At 35.2% G+C, this 20,015-nt stretch overlaps 1 protein-coding gene across 12 annotated transcripts in view; it reads right to left on the minus strand.

Annotated features, from left to right (window-relative positions):
- Positions 1 to 20,015, minus strand: part of arfip1 (ARF interacting protein 1) — a 49,659-nt gene that overhangs the window by 23,414 nt on the left and 6,230 nt on the right. For 8 of the 12 annotated variants that reach the window (XR_015475436.1, XR_015475435.1, XR_015475437.1 and 5 more), the window contains exons 2-3: positions 13,265 to 13,581; positions 722 to 820 (exon numbers count right to left, since the gene is read on the minus strand). Coding sequence is in view for 8 of the 12 variants with exons in the window: in XM_087234856.1 (XP_087090982.1) it covers positions 722 to 820; positions 13,265 to 13,579 (414 nt within the window). In the remaining 4 variants the exon portion in view is untranslated. 12 annotated transcript variants of the gene reach the window in all.

The following is a 20,015-nucleotide window of genomic DNA, read 5'->3' on the forward strand; positions in this document are numbered from 1 at the left end:
CATTAAAACAACACTCTTCCATCAGTCCTTCCTTAATACTTGTATCCAATACCTCAGTTTATCATGGGGCCACAAAAAATATGTTGCTGAATGAAAGTGAAACTGCCGAACTGCAGTTAAAGTTGAAAATGTAACAATTAAACACCCAAAATGACATGTAACTTGAGAGGAAAGACTTCAGAGCTGGTAGAAAGCTAATGTAATATTAATTGCATGATGCAAATCTTGCATTCATGCTAACAATCAAATGATCAAAAGAAATATATTAACGCAATTAAAATATTCGTATTAAATAATTTTGTGGCTCAAAAGTATCAGTTCAGGCAGACTAGACTAATGCTGCTAAAACTTTGATTTTAGCAATCATTTGAAACCAATGTATTAGCTTTAACTATTGATTAAATATATTTTAGTCAGTTTAAACTTTTTAAAATATTTTTTTCTCATTTAAAAACCAAAACTTTTAACCAGGTTTTTATTTTGCATGCATGTCCTGTTCCTATTATTCTGTGAAATGTATGCTTTAACAATAAAATAGTCTGTTCAACCTTTCCAATAATTAGGAGCATAACTACAGTCATGAGAAACACTGAAAAGAGGATGCGTGTCATTAAGTGTCATCAGGTCATTATACTTGGGAAACATTCATGTCTAAACATTCTTTGCTCAAATGCCACCATTGTGAGTTGATGCCTGGTTTGCTCCATGTAAGATGTCTTACCCTCTGAAACACGTCCTCGTGACTCTTGTCTGCTTCTCCGTTTCTGGTGACTGAGATTTGAGCAGCCGGGCTTCTGCGGGCATCCTCTGCCATAGCCACCTTTAACACACACAGCATCAATAACTAACACATAAAAACTGTTTAAAACAGTCAAGCGGAGAGTTCTGATGCAGAGCTGCAACCACCACCAGAAAGCTTTGCGTAATTGTCAGGGCCCGTCTAGGCTTGTGAAGACTTACCGCAGCACCACAAGCAAAGAAAATGAGACATCTATAAAGAATGGATACGATTGGGTCATCTGCTGCTTTGGAAAAATGACTGAATAGCAACAGGGAAGCAGAATTGGTAGTGAAATCAAAAACAAGTATAAACATAGCTGCGTCCGAAACCGCCTACTTCTCAGTAGGTACTGTATTTGAGTTTAAACGTACTACTCGGCTATTAGAAAAGTATGTTCTATACAGTATGAATTTGAAAAGTATCAATGGGATTCGGACGTACTACATCTGCCATATTGTCATTATCACGCGACTTTCCTGCGTCAGTTGCTTCACTTCACTCCTATTCATGAATGCTCTAGCAGGACATCATGGGATGCGCACTTTAGAATCTTGCCGGAAGTAGTAATCCAGGTACTTTTCACATACTGATTTTCGAATTCTATGAATTGGGACATACTATACTCGGCTCGCATACTGATTTTAGCATAATTTACAGTATAGAAGTATGCAGTTTCGGACGCATCCTATTTCACTGTCGTCAGCTAATCATTTTTATCAGTTTGGGATTGATATCTTACACATTATTATCTCTAAGGAGCCACATATAAACACATGAGATTAAGATTTTTTAAACAGATTTGACACTTTTTCCTTTAACAAAAACATTAATAGAACAATAGCATTGATAGGAAATGCTTCTAGAGCATTAAATCAGGTGATACTAATGAATCGCTGCTGATAAAAAAAGCTTTATATTTGTATTTAAAATGAAAAAATGCAAATACATTAAAAAAATATTATTTTTTAATATGTACTTTAAATATATATATAATCATTCATTTGTTTGCGATTTAAAAATGACAAATTTTTTCAGAAATTTGCAGACAATTTGCGATAAAAAAAAACACACATGCACGCGCACACGCGCACACACACGCGCACACACACGCACACGCACACGCACACACACACACACACACACACACACACACACACACACACACACACACACACACACACACACACACACAAACCTCTGCTATTTTACGTCATGTTTTCCAATAATGTGCAGACCAATGATAGAATAAATGAATAAAGGGAATAATAACATTAACATATTTAAAATGTAAATCTCTTGGAAATCTTTTTGTCTATAAAAAAAAAGTAATGTAATGAATAAAAGTTCCTCTATAATTCTTCTGGGGTAAAATATCCTAGCGACCAAGCACAACGTGACAGTTGGTGGAGTTAAGATCAGGCTGAACAAATGTCCCAGGATTACCTCAACAATAAAGTTCCAACCTCTACTGAATAACAAGCAGTATTTAACAAATCCCCAGAGAAGAAGGTAGATAAGCAAGTAATTAAGTAAATAAATAAACAAAATAAGGGAGGGGTGAACATGAAGAGCTAACAATCAAATCAAATGTACAATGCTAAAAAGGAAAGTAAGAGGAGGCCAGTGAAAACTGATTAACAAGATCAAGCCTATGTGACACTGTATCAGAAAGCTGTGCCAAGTGACTAAGTAGATTGCTTTGTAGACAGTCTTTAAATGTTCTTATGAAAGACTTAAGCCCTCTGCATTACAGTCAGTCTATGGTCTGTGTTTATATGAGAACCAAAAACTACACAGAAGGATTTCTAAGGGGTATTTATGCCCTGCACTTTTACTGAAGAGACAAACTTAAGACAGACAATGTGACCATTTAAACCAGCGACTATATAGTAAAGATAACTGATCTGACCAATGAGCACAGATGTGCGATGTAGTGAGAGTGGAGATGGACAGTGATACTTTTTCCTGTGGAAGAGTCATAAGGTCTATAGCTAATTAAAGATTGAATATTGGTAACAAATATATCTATTTGAAAATAAACTATTTTCATTTCAATTTTTTAAAGTGCCAATGATAAAGATTTTTAAAACTTTACTTAATAAGTAATTGACTCAACAAGAAAATGGTAACTTTGAGTTGTTAATAAAATTAGACAATTTTAAAATTCTGAAATTTGAGCTGAAAATGTCCAGATTTTTAGTAGTTTTATCATGAGAATGTAAAAACAGAGCAAAATAATAAACAGATTTGTCAAAATGTACCATTTATCAAAAAGGGCTGGGCGATAAAATCGTCATTAATACTTATTGAAAGAACACCATTTTCAATAACGATTAAAATAAAAGTTTAACATGCGCTTTAGAAGTAATGCCAATAAGCTTAGGGTGTAAGTTTGTCATTTTCAACAGGAGCGATGTGTACGTGGTGTGCTAACAGCACGCACATGGCACACATGCATTTTTCTGGTAAACCTAGCTGAAAAACATATAAACTTTTCTCAATGCCGCGAGTGAGTAGAACTAACCAATCTGCTTCACTCTTTGTATGGAATATACTCGTTTCAGTAATAACGGCAGACTAATTATCTCTTTTTCTTTTATTTATTAATTTTTTTTACAATATCGCAAGTGTTACGTTACTTTTTTTATCTAGCCGTCTTACTTTATGTGGGAATTAACTTTATCTCCTAAGTTAATCTTCACAATCATTTAAACAATTCATTATACAAAATCAACAATTATTGCAAATCGTCAATAGACACACATACACCAAACTAAACTAAACTAAACTAAACTAAACTAAAAGTAACAAATAAGCTGATTGTTTTCAGGTTATGACCGGTTACTGATTGTGGTCAATATAATTTTGTATACTCTTATGAATAAATCATTGGTAAAATAATTATTAAGTGTTAAATGTGTGCTCGTAGTTGTGTAAAATGATGTGGGTTATTGAAATATAAATGTTATTTGTTTTGTAAACCAGCGTGGCATTTGATTAATTTTTCAGATTTAGGGTAATTTATCTGGATGTGATTCAAATGTTGCGGGACACAGAACATAGACTCAAGCAACTTTGCCTTGCTAGAAACTTGGAGCTAGAATATAGCCAAATTAAACGTTAGTCTCTGTGTGCGGTTAAACTCCATGGTCCACTTAAGATGAGATCTCAAATCAACGAAATTGTGCATGTATGAATGGATAAATCATGTGCGAATTGGTCAAGCAGTGTATTTATGCATATAGTCACTCACTTTTCTGACACGTAATATACAGGACATGCAGATCTAATTTCTAATATAAATATGTGATTCAAAATCATTTATTTTAAAATACAAGTTAATGTTTAGATTTCAAAGATGTACAAATATGTGTACATGCAACATATTTCAACATTTATCAAAAATGGTTTATATATGAATATGATGACATATATCCTACATTTATAAGGTCCAAGCAACATGTTCAGGTTTTGATCAATAGATTACTATTTGTTGATACTTTACATTTAAGTACAGCAGTTTTCTTTTTACTTTAAGAACAGTAGCCAACCATTTTACTAACTTAAAAAGCACATTTTAAATGTTGACTTTTTGTTTTGCTAGTTTGTTTTACCTTTAAGCACAGTACAGTGTTAATGTTTAAACTTTTAATAATGTTTAAAGTGGCTGACTATAATAAACAATAGTAATTAATCTGCCTTATCATCATGGTGGTACTTGGAGAGACATTTTTTTTCTGAGGAGGTACAGTATACCACTGGTATAAAGTATATTTTGATCTGACTGGAATTGCCTCTCCTAAGTCTTTTATTTGGCTTATGATGTTATCCAGTAGTTATTAGAACATTCATCTAGATCAGGGGTGTCAAACATTTTAGCTCAGGGGCCGCATGGAATAAAATCTGTTCTCAAGAGGGCCGGACCCCAAGGGGAGGGGAGCTGGGGTATTGTTAGTGGTGTGGTTGGGTACCATGCCTCCTTTTTCAAATGGTACACTTTTATACGGCTGAACTTGTACAAAATAGCCACTAATCTGACAAAACGTAAAATACTTAAATTTCCTCGTGAGATCACCTCAGTGTGCAGCGCTTCCCACAGGTTTGAAATATACTGATGAAAAATGAAAAACACCTTTTTCCCCACAGCACATAGTCAACTTCATGCGACAAACAAAAAATGATGTGATTTTTAACTTGATATTTTTTTATGACACTGTTATACACCTTTTCTTTTCAATGGAATAAAGTTATTTTAAAAAGGCTGTTGAAATAATAGAAATTCACCATTTCTCTTACTTTTATGCTATTTAGGAGCCATGTGCACCCACTGAAAGTTAAAGGGTACTCACTCTCTCTCTTTCTTTCTGTCTGAAGTTTCTATATTGGAATGACATTTACAGTATCATCAAAACATTTTATATATGTATAAAGAATGTAATATATTAACATCATTAAATTAATAAAATAAGCAAATAAGTAATAAATCTCAGAAAAAAATGAATAAAAATAGACATTGCAAAAAAATTATAATAACTACTAGAATAAAAAGTGTGGATTCTTTAAATAAGGCAAATTAGTTATATGACCATTTCTAATAGTGTACAAATATTTTGTAGCCATTGAATATGTAATTTTATTTTATTTTATTAAATGATTAATCATTTAATGTTTCTCTCGCGGCTGCGTGCGCACAGTCAGCTGCGAAATGGTAATGCAAAAACGCAAACAAATAATGACAACTTTAGAATGCGAAAGTAAAACCTGAATCCTGGACATTTTAGGAGATTTAGAAAGTACAGTCGGATGCATTTTGGCGGAAAAGGCGCGTCTCTGTGGGTCTGTAGAGCATGTGAGAACTTCTGTGTGTGACAGATCGCGCACACACAGAACCAGCAGTAGGAAACGTGCAGAGCGAGAGAAGATTTTCCACTGGTTAATCGATCATGAAGGTTTAGTTTTCTTGGACGGATAGCAAAAAAGATGTGAGGTCTTTCTTTCAGAGATGGCTGTCAAATTGATGCCGATTCAGGCTTCTGGATGGGTTGAAATAAATTTGCTATTGCGCCATCCAGCGGACAATATCGGAAGAGCAGTGTATTTTATTAAAAAATGCAGCTCACGGAATCATCTTGCGGGCTGCATTAAATTCGTTATGCAGGCCTGATGTGGCCCGCGGGCCATTAGTTTGACACCCCTGATGTAGATGTAGGTTTGTCAACTACAAAAAAGTAAATGTCTAGTTTTATTCAATATTTGATACAATCAGTTGTAACTAATCACGTCACAGCTCGTTTTGTATCCAAGACATCACTGCTTTTGGTTTAACAATTGATTTGGTCTAAAAATCAAAATCTTGATTAATTGAACATTTTAACTCGATTACAATTAATGGACGATTATTTTAATTATTTATTTAATTTTTTTTGCCCTCATAGTTCACTGATAAATTTTATATGCCGTCTAAAGGCATCTCTGATGCAGCATTCAATCATCATCAATGTAGTGCAAAACAAGGCTCAAGAATAAGTCCATCAACCAACTTGACCAGAGATCAGAAGTGGCTGCAAAGTAGAAATCAGAAACAGCCTTCAACAGAGCAGGGTCACGTGACACGCAGGGAAAGTAATTGAAAAAAATGTTCTGGAAAAATCAAATCAATTATAGGTTCTGAAGGACGATTTCAATTACTTTTCGATTAATTGCACAGCCCTAATTAGAACCACAACATTTTCACCATTTGGTAGAACCTTTTAAATCAGCAACATAACTAATTTCAACAAAAGTGCTGTTGCTTGTGACTTGATGTGCAACTACAAAGAAAGACCATTGAAGTTCTGCTGAGAGTGGTTTGAATGTTTAAGACATGCCGCTTGTTTGTCCGGCAGGTGAAAACAGCACACAGTGTCCAATAACAGTGCATGAATCTTTCAAAGCCACCTGATACCTTCCCACCAGGAGGTCAGTGACACTAAACTCTCTCAGATTAATCAAATGACAATCTTGGTTCTCACTTGTTACGCTTATGAGCGATTCAAATCTACAAGACGTGGCATCACATTTTGCTTTACGCAAGTTCATTCGTCCTCCACCTTCTTTCAAAGTCACAACTCTGCACACCACACACAATGTGTCACCGCTAGATTTGATGATTAGAGCAGCATCGGTCAAGCCCTGCAAAAGAGGCCTTTAGAGTTTAGTTGCTTAGAGACTTTAAAAAAGAAACCAACAGAAACTCCAGCAATCTGATCAGACATCCTGAAGACAAAGCTGCTATCATGAGATCTCCATTTAAACAACATGCTTGGTTAGCCTAATAATTGCTCAAAAAATTAAATATAAGTTCATGCAAATACAATATTTTTGTTTGATGCCATGTCAGCATCCCAGGTTATTTCCATATCAAATTAATTGTGCAAATACAAGTATGTAATAAATACAATAAATCCAGCAAACAAAAAAGTTTTTTGAATTACTCACATTCACATGAATTCCTCACATTTTGTTCCAATTCCCCAAGATAATCTTTCATCTTAACAACACAAATTAAGATATTTTAGATAAATCCTCCATAAACAGCAAAGTTCCAGAGACAAAGACGAGTCCAGAAAATAACTTTTTTCAAAACATTCCACGTGACTTCAGTGGTTCGAGAGTAATTATATGAAGCTCTATGAATATTTTGTGTCAAAAAACCTGTAAAAATGAGCTTGTTCACCTTTGTTCTTTCTTTCAACAGGTCAGGGTGCGCGTTTATTATGGTCAGAAAGACATATTGCCATTAGAGTCAGCAGTGTAATATGAAAGTCTTGTATTGCCCATAGTAAACGCACACCCTAATCTGATGGGGAAAACTTTGACAAAAAAATAAATTTTTACTGTGGTTTTTTGGTCCACAAAAGTGCACTTGGGAGTATTGTATAATTCCAGTTAAGCCCCGGTCAGATCACATGACTTTTAGTGTCGGTAACTAAAGTCACTATGTCCAATTTTGCTAATTATTTTTTTGATAAAATCTTGACTTGTCGTGGGAAACAAATGAGCAAGACTACACGGTCCTTTACGATTAATCATCCTGTGACATCTACGATGAGCGTTATTTCCCAAAGCAGTCACAAGTACATAACAATATTTCTCAGATCAATTAAATTTTTTTTTTCTTATTTCAATCTTAACCCTTTAAAGTCTGCATGAACCAGATGTTACTGAGACTTATTTTAGTATGTTGAGGAATTTCATGTACTTCCAGTCCTCTTTCCACTTATTTATAACAATTAATAAAAACTTTGATCTCTGAGGGAGAAATCTGATAATGGTATCAGCTCACTCATTTCCTGAAAGCTCAACATGGCCTAACAAGGAGCGAAAAATAAATACATTACAAAAAAAAAAAATCAACATAAAAAATTATTCTGTAGATGGTCCAGTTTGGTTAAAATTAAAATACAATATATCCATTAGATAATTAGACAAAAAGTCAATAATTTGAAGGATGAATTTAGAGTTAGTAAAAATGACATAACTACTTTTTTTTGCATTATCAACATGTTTTAAAGTTAAAAGCAAGGCATGTGTTTCAGCTGTAAAATAAACAAATAAATAAATAAATAAATAAAAAATAAATAAAATTTAACCTTCTTTTGATATATGGATTCCATGATGTTTTTGGCCAGTTATGCAAAGACCTCAGTTATCACAAAGAAAACAAAGACGTCTGACAAGATAACATATTCAGGTACCATTTCCTTATCAGGACACGCTGATGAGCTATCTGAATCCTGCCATCTGGCAAATTGTACAGCACTGAGTTTACCACTGTTAGTTTGTTACTGCTGACAAGTACCTAATTTACGGTCGCTATTCTTAGAAAAAGTGCAGATAGTTGTTCTAGATACCAAAGAAATGCAAATACAAATGCACTGTGTACTAAAACGGGTAAATAACCATACTGATAAAACAAATAAATATGTTCATTTGAAAGAGACTAAATTGGTTATTTATAAGTGTGTGAGGTCAAATTTAGACTTGTGGTTATAAAAAATACACAAGAGTGCTAGCAAATGTCACTTTGTGCTTCAATTCCACATAGGGGCAAAAGGTTGATTGCAAGGACTTTCAGCTTCAAAGTGTCATCCTGGTGTAATGCCTTACCTAACACTATACAAACAGGCATGCAATACTATGACCAAAAATTAAAATAAAATAAATCCATCATATTTATTTTGCTGAACAGGGGTCCGTTCTTCGTACCTCGCTTAAATGATCTAAGATGATTTGGCAGATCCTGGATCTGTTCATCTTAATAACTGGTCTCAGGCTAATTTGGTTCTTCAAACAAGTTTGCGAATCAGATTAAAATGTTTGGATAAACTGATCTGAGATCACTGCGTGTGTTGTGAAGGACAGATCTATCGATCCTCGAAATCATGATCAGCAATGTAACGATTGGCTGACGCACAGCAGCGTAATGACATCATCCGAGTAATATTCAATTATCCATGTGAGCAAAATAACATTAAATTAGCAGTAAATGGTTTGTTAAATACGCAATAACTTTCCACGTTTGTTGTGGTCTGCAGGCTTTACACTTTCATGTGTCAAGAGTATTCATCATGTATTTCAATGCATATCAATGTATTTAGTTCCACATTTAGAAAAATTTTATCCTCAAGTTTTTTTTAATCGGCGTAAGGAATAACTGTATAAATAATTTTGCATCAAAAAAGGATTTTGATATCGCTAAAGGTATCTGCTACTTTTTTGAAACATCAAATAACTGGTATATTAGCAGTCAAAACACATGCATGACTGCCTAAATTATTATCCTTTTTCGAATATTGTGCATGTGTGCGTTTGTCGTTTATATCAATAATTTTTTTTCATATTCAATATATTCACTTTGAACCACCAGCTGGCCGTCTTTGTACTTTTATTTCTGAGTGCAGATTGCATAAGTTTTATTAATACACATATATTTTTTTACTTATATATATATATTAATATTATATATATTATATATATATATATATATATATATATATATATATATATATATATATATATATATATATATATATATATATATATTATATATATTATCTTTGCTTGAACTGACCCGATCTAATCCTGTTTATATGAAATGAACCTGCTCCCGATCAGGTTTGAACTACCAGAACTGTTGCTATGACAACAACTCTCAGATGAGTTTTGAAGAACGAAACGATCCTGGATCATGTCAAATCATCAATAACCAAATCCAGCTAACTGAGTAATCCACGTATGAAGCACAGACCCCAGCAGCAATCTTGCTGTAAACAAAAAGCTTCATCAATTCTGGCTACACAAATATATTATAGCATGACTTCCACAACAAACCCCATTATCACCAAGCGGCAACCTCCCGCTCTCCCTCGGGAGGCCAATACCGAAGTAACTAAAACTGCAATTCATCGAAAATCCCCTAGTCCTGGCTCCATAATACAGCAAATTTCAATTGAGCCCACTGTTAGAATGGCCAACTTTACAGCAGAAAAAAAGGTGTTTATAGCCTGCTACAAAGAACGATTTTGGTTCATAAAGCTAATATTACCCTTCATGACAACTGTGAGGGGGGTGAATTATTTTATAACTAATCAGTTTCCTTTATATTAGGTTATATTAAGTTTGCATAATTAAGGTAGTGGCCACTTGATTGACACTTAACCTCAGCTGACTCCGGCAGATTAGACACTGATTTCGGCATATTTATCATATTTTTGTTTTATGTGGCTTTACAAAGTCAGATGCCTTTTGGGATTATTTCATACAATTATCAGATGATATAGGATGCTGTGTGCACTTAATTGTGCTCACAAACCATTCACGTGGCCTCCGTTTCCCATGTGAGTGAAGTTATATACTTGTAAACCATCTCTATTAATGCATTTGTTTTATTTAAGATCATTTATCATTTATAATGTTCTTTAGAGCTGTAATGCACTCCAGAATCTGACAGATTGATTAGCTGTAGGCTCTAGAACAGTCATCTGAAGCGTTATTATACAGTGTTATGCTAGATTTCATCAATATTCTTGCATTTGCTAACACAGACTATATCTAAAGTGTTTGGAAGTAATTCGCGTTTTCCTCCTGTAGAAAAACGTCATAAGAACAATGTTTAGTGGCTCAATGTATTACAACAATGTTTATAAAAGTCTAAACACTTACACAAGTCTAAATTGATATAGTGTATAGCCAAGCACATGTGGTCAGAACACAAACGAGTCGCAGGTGATAAAGTATTGAGCGTTCTCCCAAAGTAAAGTGTGTCTAAGCCAGGTTCAAGCAAAATGCCAGCAGGTGTCTGTAGCTCCGCTCACTCTCCGCCTCTTTGCCCTTGTTTGGTATCCCGCCGTAAGTGCGATGATCCGCGAACAAAATGGCGACGGTTGGCCACACCTACTTGTGACTTCTTTTGCGCTCTTCAGAAACCTATGGGTGACGTCACGGATACTACGTTCATATATTTTACAGTCTATGATTATCACGGAATCTGTCTATGTGGTTAAATTTCTTTTTTAGATAATCTACAGCTTGTTGTTTATGAGGGAACTAAAAAAAGCACAAATTAGGCTGCGCACAGCACACATTTGTGATCAACAAAACTTTGATGTTTTTAGAAACCAGGGTACATACATGAAGCAGAGATTGAAAAACAATAACTACTCTTTGCATACTTTATAAGACCTCATCACCACTTAAGGTTTCAACCAGTACCATTGCCGACATTTTAACTTGCAGTATATTTACTAAATACTGATTGCAAGAAACGAATACTAAACTAAAACTGTTTATAAACTGAATAAATGTGTTAATCCAGCAGGTGGCGCCTTTACAGTAGCAGGAATAACAGTGTTTCCCTGGTTACTGCAGTAAACAAAGCAGTTAAATCTAGCAGGATTTTTTTATTTAATGAACTACACAGCATCTCAATATTTAAAGATTAAATTCAGGTAAACTTATAATACGAAACTAAATTAAATACCTTGGAAAAATAGCATTTAAGACTTTTAAATACTTTTAAGGGCCTTAACTTTCTCTAAATTTATTCCATCAATTTTTAAAACTTTGTAATCCTCGCGGACACCCTGGAAACTAACCCAAACATGTTATTGGCCATTGTCTCATTTGTTATTAATATGGTTATGATCAGAACTTTGTAAAACAACAGCAAGAATATGTTCAAGACAAAAAAAAGAGAAGTGAGATAAATGAATAACTAACATTTCCTTACACTCAAGTGGTCGTAAATTTAACTAAATTAATTTTGGATGTGTTTCTTTCTTCTGTTTAGGGATGCAACGATTATAGATATAATACAGTACAAAATAATAATAAAAAAACAATAGTCCATTTCTCTTTGGGCATAAATATGAGAACATTTGTTTTTGACAGTTAAAGATAAGTAATAATTTTACACCGAAAATAAATAACAGTACAATGATTAAATAAATAAATAAATAGTATTGTCTAATGTAAATCTATTGCAAGTATTTAATCATGTAAATGTAAGTATTTACCTTTTAAAGAGAACAAATATGTGTCCACAAATATGAATACAGTGTGAACACGATATGTGAACGGCCCTTAGTTAATAGCCTGAGCCATAGCTAATCCAGTGTGTGTGTGTGTGTGTGTATTAGCCTCGGTGTACAAGAACCTTTAAACTAGCACACCATTGGCAGGACTAATTAAAGCGCGATTAATAGTGGAATCGGTTATTCGATGCATCCCTACTTCTGTTAAGCACAAAACAATATATTCTAAAGAATGCTGGAAACCAATCTCCATTGACTTCCATACCATTTTTTGTTTTCCATTTGTGTTCAACAGAAGAAATAAACTCAAACAAGCTTGGAAGTAAAGGATGAGTAAATGATAACAGAAGTTTCCTTTAAATGTAAAGCTGTGAACTGGCACCTTCCATTCTTTTACATTTCACTTTAATTGTGTAATTGTTTGTTTTGATTGTGAAGCATTTTGGTATTGGTTTGGTGGCATTTTTGCCACAAGCCTGTTATTTTCAGCCTTGTATACACTACACAGGGAATCTGTGAATCAGATTTTCTCTAAAAAAAATAAAAATAAAACAAATAAATCAAATAAATAAAATCACCACCAACAACAGCAAGGACAAGACTGCGAACTTCAGAGCACAAAAACGTAAAAGATTTAGATGCAACAAAACCACCACCAAGCAAATTTTTACAAAAGACTAAAAAAAATCCACCATCGCCCAATTAAAAGGACAGAATACACCTCACAAAGACATGAAAACACAGAGAGAAACCCAGCACTGTCGTATTCAGGCAGTTGTAAAATCAGGCACAATTTGGTTGATTATCATTATTGATTTTCAAAAATCAAAATGTCTGAAATGACAGCAACAGATAAGAGCGAGATCAAGCATAAGCCAAGCTACAGGTTTTACTACATGATTACGGTCACCTTTACATCAGCTTCTGTTGCCACTCTGCTCGTTCTTTGAAAATCAGCATTATCTTGAATGACTCCACTAGTTTTACTCTGGGCCTCAGAATCCCCATCTTCATGACCATCATCCTCACTTACAGTATTACTGTGGTTTTCAACCTCCTTGTTCTCACTGATGTCAATTTCAGTCATCTGCGTTTCATCCAGGCTGTTTTTTCTGGCCTTTGATTGGCTCAGAGAGTCAGCAGTGTTTTGGCAGGCCTGTTCATTAGGATCCGACTGTTTTTCCCGTGAGGCATTCTTCTCCAAGTCAAAACTAGCTTCTGACATTCCTGAAAGTAAACATACATGTGAGCAGCTGACCAAATCTGTTTCTGATTCTTGTGCTGAATTTAAGTTAAGGTTAGAATTCCCTTGAGGCTAGAATTATCCATTACAAAACAAACTTAAGTACTATAAATCAACACCAATTTTTTAAAGGTTAATATAGAAGGGAACCAAAGCTGAAAGTCGTAATTTTTCTTTTCAATGACAGAGCTGGCAACAGTTAGGTTAATAAACCACCACAAGAATAATCTTTCTGGCCAAATGTTAGTTTAAATTGCCTTTTAGTTAACATTGTTTAACAAAAAAGTCATATGGTCTATTATATCTAACATTGCTTTACGTAGAGAAATGCAAATTCAGGGCTAGCAGGAAATATATAGTCAATCACATACTAAATATTTATAGTTTAATAAGGAATGCGCTACTTCTAAAGCAAACTAGTTTTACAGGAGTGTGTTATGGTTTAACAATAGACCATTTTGAGGGATGTAGACAAAAACAATGGTCCCAACGTATTTCCTGTTTACATTTTTTATTTCTTTAGCTTCCGAGAACCCAATAAGAGCTACATATTGAAAAATTACCGTATGACAGCTGTTTTAACAGTAAATTAGGATTGAATTGCCTCTTTCTGATGACAAGCAGGAAATGTTCATGGGCTACTGACATGACCACATTGAAATGGTCTATAAGCAAACTCTTGTATGATAAAATACAATGGAGCAGCATGAGTTAGGGTTGGGGGAAGTCGACCAATTTGGCATTGTATGATGTCTAATGTGAAACATAGCGATGGACTATTGCATTGTTGTCAGTGAATTAATCATTTATGAATAAATAATTAATTAATTCATAACAAATTGATTACTTGTAGCCTACAGTTTCAACTACCTGACCCGCATGGTCTTTGTTTTACCCATAACCAAATCATAAATAAATAAATAAACACAAGTTACACACAAATTACCACCTGTCAATCACTTTTTCCGCGACACTCTGGCATGAATAGGCAGAGTGATCTGTGTCGTTTTAATGGCACAGACAAACTTGATTGGTAAAAAAGGTGCACAACCAACAGCAACCAACCAACAGTATGTGAGGTTTTCACAAAAATTACCAAGCGAAAGATTGACTGCCTGGAGCTCAGACGAGTGCATAACAGCATGCATGCGTGGTCACTTGATGTGTGTTTTCAGCAGTATAGTGTGAACAGAGGGCAGTTGAGAAACACTAGGTGAAACACCAGTGTGGGTGTGGATCGTTTTTGTTCTAAAATGCCAGTTTAAAATTAGGATGTATTAGTGTAAAAGGGGCCTAAGTGTTGATGGGGCGCTACTGAGCAGATGGGGCGCTACTGAGCAGGCGATGGAGTAAGGTAAAAGTTGGGTGAGCTCTGCAAAAAACGTAATATAACTTATAAATTTAAGGCGCTTTAATCGAAAATATGAGATGCTACATCTATCTAAGACTTTACTATTTCACATAAAGCAGCTGGGTTCTCTATAAATCCAAATGGCGGGCAAACTACGTAAATATAAGTACACGGGGAAAACCGCTGCTAATCAAGAGGATGCTAATACACCTAGCATGATGTCCGAGCCAGCCGAACACACTGACATTTTGGAGATTAAAGCTGAGCTGATCTCATCGATCAAAACGGAAATAACCTCGCTCTTTCAAAAAGAACTGAAAACTGCACTGTCAAACGAATTTGAAATGGTCAAAGCTGAATTACAAGCAGTTAAATCCGAGATAGCAAGCAACGCTTCGGCTGTTCGCTCAGATCTTGAGGCAATTAAAACGACAGTGTCAGACATGGAACGAGGCTTATCCAGCTGCTCAGACGATGTTACAGAACTGCAAAACACCGTGCGCAAACTAGAGAAAAATGTAGTAACCCTACAAGAGAAATGCTTGGACATGGAAGGGCGAATGAGGAGGTCAAACATTAGAATACTGAATGTAGCCGAAGATCCTGGCGCATGTACTCCAGCCTCAGTGTCGAAGCTGCTCAAAGACACCCTCAAAATGGATAAAGATATACTGATCGATAGATCTCATCGCACTCTCCAGGCAAAACGTGCAGATGGTAAACCCAGGGCCATTGTTGCAAAATTGCATTACTACCAGGACTGTGTGGAAATTCTACGCCGAGTTCGTGAAACCGGACCCCTTCATCATAACGGCGCAACCATATTCATCTTCCCCGACTACCCGCCGAGCGTGGCCCGTGCAAGATCGGCTTTTAACGAAGTCCGAAAACTACTACGAGGAAAAGATGGTGTTCGTTATGGCATTCTTCACCCGGCCAGGCTCCGAATCACACACAACGGGACGGAAAAGCAGTTCCAAGATGCAGCAGAAGCCCTGACTTATGTGAAAAATAATATTCTTTAAGACGGCTCGACCATCTCTGATTGAGTAGTACCAAGCCACTTCAGTGACTTTGTTTTTTTTTTCATACACTCACACTCCCATCTAAATGACCATATTTGAGTGAGTATATGAACATTACATCTATGCAGAGACTGACTGAATTCCTATTTCATGGATGAGGAGTGAAAAACAGTATTACTGATACAAAATCACTTACTATTTTCAGTTAAACTTAAAAGCAGGAAATATAATTGGGACAGTACAATTACTGAGTTTATTATTATCATTACTATGCTGTTATGTAACTGTCACACTTGTTTTAATAGGTGATTGTTAATAATATGCGCCAATTTAATTTATTATTTTTTAATTTCATTTTTGTTTTCTTTCTTTAATAATGTGCAGAGCAACTTGTGAGGTTAAAACTCCCCAAGTAAGCACTTTATGTGTGGATATTGTTGCGAGGGGTTAAAGTTGCACCATGTTCTATTTGGTGTTTGGGAATGGGTAAATGTCGCACTTCATTTTATACTTCTACTTCTTGTTTTGTTTTCTACAATCTTATTGGAAGGGTCTTTTCTGTTATATTTAAACGAAGCGTTTGTATGTAAGCTTACATTTTTAAAGACGTATGGTTAAACCACACAATGTTAACGCATCAGGCGTTTGCCAGGTGAATCTTATAAGTTGGAATGTTAAATCTTTGAATCATCCAGTGAAACGTGGAAAGGTTCTCTCACACTTAAAACAGTTAAATACAGATATCGCTTTCCTACAAGAAACCCACCTGAAAACTTTTGATCACTTTAGACTAAGAGGAGGATGGGTGGGACAACTCTTTCACTCGACTTTTCACTCCAAATCTAGAGGAACAGCAATTCTCATTAGTAAAACGGTTTCATTTGAGGCATCAAAAATCGAAGCTGATCCAGCAGGCCGTTATATAATGGTAGTGGGTAGACTAAATAATACTCCGGTAGTTATGGTAAATGTATATGCACCCAATTGGGATGACAGTGCATTCTTTACGGGTCTCTTCTCACGAATACCTAATATAGATACTCATCATCTTATATTAGGAGGAGATATTAATTGCGTACTATCACCCTCACTGGATCGCAGCTCTCTCAAACCAATGATACCAAGTCGTACAACTCAAGTGATTAACCAACTTCTTAAAACCTATGGAATGATTGATGTTTGGAGATTCCAAAATCCTGGGTGTAGAGGTTATTCATTTTATTCACCAGTTCATAAGACATATTCACGTATAGATTATTTTTTTCTGGACAGTGAACTACTTCCTCTAGTTAGTGAATGCAAATATAACGCAATAGTGATATCAGATCATGCGCCATTATTAATCACTCTAGATATGCCAATTACATCAAACAACTATCGGCCATGGCGATTTAATACACTACTTCTCTCTGATGTGGAGTTTGTTAAATTTATATCATCAGAAATTAGAGAATATTTAGTGCACAATCAGACTCCAGGAATATCTTCTAGTCTTATTTGGGAATCTCTTAAAGCCTATCTTCGAGGCCAAATTATATCATATAGTGCCAGATTAAAGAAAAAACAACATGAGCGGCTTAAAAAAATTGAAAATGATATTTTAAAACTTGATGAAATTTTGGCACACTCATCTACACCTGACATGTTTAGACAGCGTTTAGCTCTTCAGTCTGAATTTAATTTATTATGTACAAAACAAACAGAAAATCTTTTAATTAAGTCCAGGCATAAGATGTATGAACATGGTGAAAAGATAGGGAAGATCTTAGCTCACCAACTTCGACAACAAAATGCAGCACATTCCATTATGTCAGTTAATGATAACACTGGCACTAAATTGACGAATCCCTTAGAGATCAACCATCGGTTTAGAGAATACTATTCACAATTATATACTTCGGAGTCTTGTAAAGATGAGTCATTATTTGATTCTTTTTTTAAGAAAATTAGTCTACCCACTATTGATCAAGAGTTCGCTCTAGACATGGAGAATCCATTTTCAAAAGACGAATTTATTAGAGCAGTGTCATCTATGCAAAACGGAAAATCACCAGGCCCAGACGGTTTTCCAAGTGAATTCTTTAAAAAGTTCTCTGGCGATCTTGCCCCTATTCTACTTTCCCTATATGAAGAATCCTCAGTCACGGGCTCCTTGCCAGAGACTATGAATCAAGCAATTATTTCTCTAATCTATAAAAAAGATAAAAATCCATCAGAATGCAGCTCTTATCGACCAATTTCATTGCTGAATGTTGACAGTAAGATATTCGCCAAAATATTAGCGCATCGGCTGGAAATAGTGCTACCTACAATAATTTCTGGTGACCAGACAGGCTTTATTAAAAACCGATATTCATTCTATAATATACGCAGACTTCTAAATATCCTCCACCATCCCACTCCATCTGATGTCCCGGAAGTCCTTCTCTCACTTGATGCTGAGAAGGCTTTTGATCGGGTGGAGTGGGACTACCTCTTTTACACTCTTAAAAAATTTGGATTTGGCACAAAGTTCATTTCATGGATTAAAATCTTATACTCATCACCTATGGCAGCAATACGTACAAATTGTCACATTTCTCCTTTCTTTTCGTTAGAAAGGGGAACCAGACAAGGCTGCCCTCTGTCCCCTTTATTATTTGCATTGGTAATTGAACCTCTATCCATTGCGATACGAAATGATATCAATATCAAGGGTATACAGAGGGACAACGTTGAACATAAAATTTCTCTCTATGCAGATGACACCCTCCTATATATATCTGAACCACTAACAACTCTACCACAAATTATGACATTACTGACTGCCTTTGGGAAAATATCAGGTTATAAAATAAATATGCAAAAAAGTGAGCTTATGCCCATTAATAATGCTGGTAGAAAGATTATTTTTACCTCACTACCATTTAAAATAACTAAAGACAAATTCAAATATTTAGGTATATGGATCACTAATAAATACAAACATTTGTACAAAGTTAATTTCCCTCCACTGATAGATTCCATAAAAAAAGACCTTGAACGTTGGAATCCGTTACCATTGTCACTGGGAGGTAGAATAAACACTATAAAAATGAATATATTACCCAGATGTTTATATCTTTTTCAGTGCATACCCGTATTCTTAACAAAATCATTTTTCTTACTTTTAGATAAATTAATATCACCTTTTATATGGAATGGAAAAAATGCACGTATCCGTAAAAATATTTTACAACGACACCGAGACCATGGAGGATTGTCATTACCCAACATTCAGCAGTATTACTGGGCAGCTAATATTCGAGCAATGCTACACTGGTCAAATCCATCATATGACAGTGGCCCTAATTGGTTATCTTTAGAAAACACAAATTGTTCAACCTCACTCCATGCTCTGCTATGCTCAAATTTTCCGACACCTGAACCTTTATCTAAATACTCTTTAAACCCAGTTGTCAAACACTCACTCAAAATATGGGCACAATTTAGAAGAAGTTTTGCACTTAAAGGACTATCAGCCTATGCCCCCATAGCAAGAAATCATATGTTCACCCCCTCTACTATAGACAAAACTTTTGACATCTGGTCTATGAAAGGTCTTAAGATATTAAAAGATATGTTTATTGATGGGCAATTTGCTTCATTCCAACAAGTAAAAGTTAAGTTTCAAATTCCAAATTCCCACTTCTTTAGATACCTCCAGCTGCGAAGTTTTGTGTCCTCCTCAATGAGTCACTATCCCTCACTGCCTCCCCCCTCCCTGCTTGACTCTATTATGGAGCTAAGCCCATACTCAAAAGGACTTATTGGCAAAATATATTCTATAATTAATTCCCACAATCTGGAACCCCTAGTAAAATTAAAAAGAAAATGGGAGGTGGAGCTAGAGATAGAACTATCAGAAGATATGTGGCAATCCGTTTTAGACAATATCCACTCATCTTCAATTTGTTTAAAACATAGAGTTATACAATTTAAAGTAGTACATAGATTACATTGGTCCAAAGTGAAACTAGCCAAATTTAAACCAAATATAGACCCTAACTGTGACCGGTGTGGC

The sequence above is a fragment of the Danio rerio genome, chromosome 1, assembly GCF_052040795.2.
Source record: "Danio rerio strain M-AB ecotype USA chromosome 1, GRCz13ab, whole genome shotgun sequence".
Taxonomy (NCBI): Eukaryota; Metazoa; Chordata; class Actinopteri; order Cypriniformes; family Danionidae; genus Danio; species Danio rerio.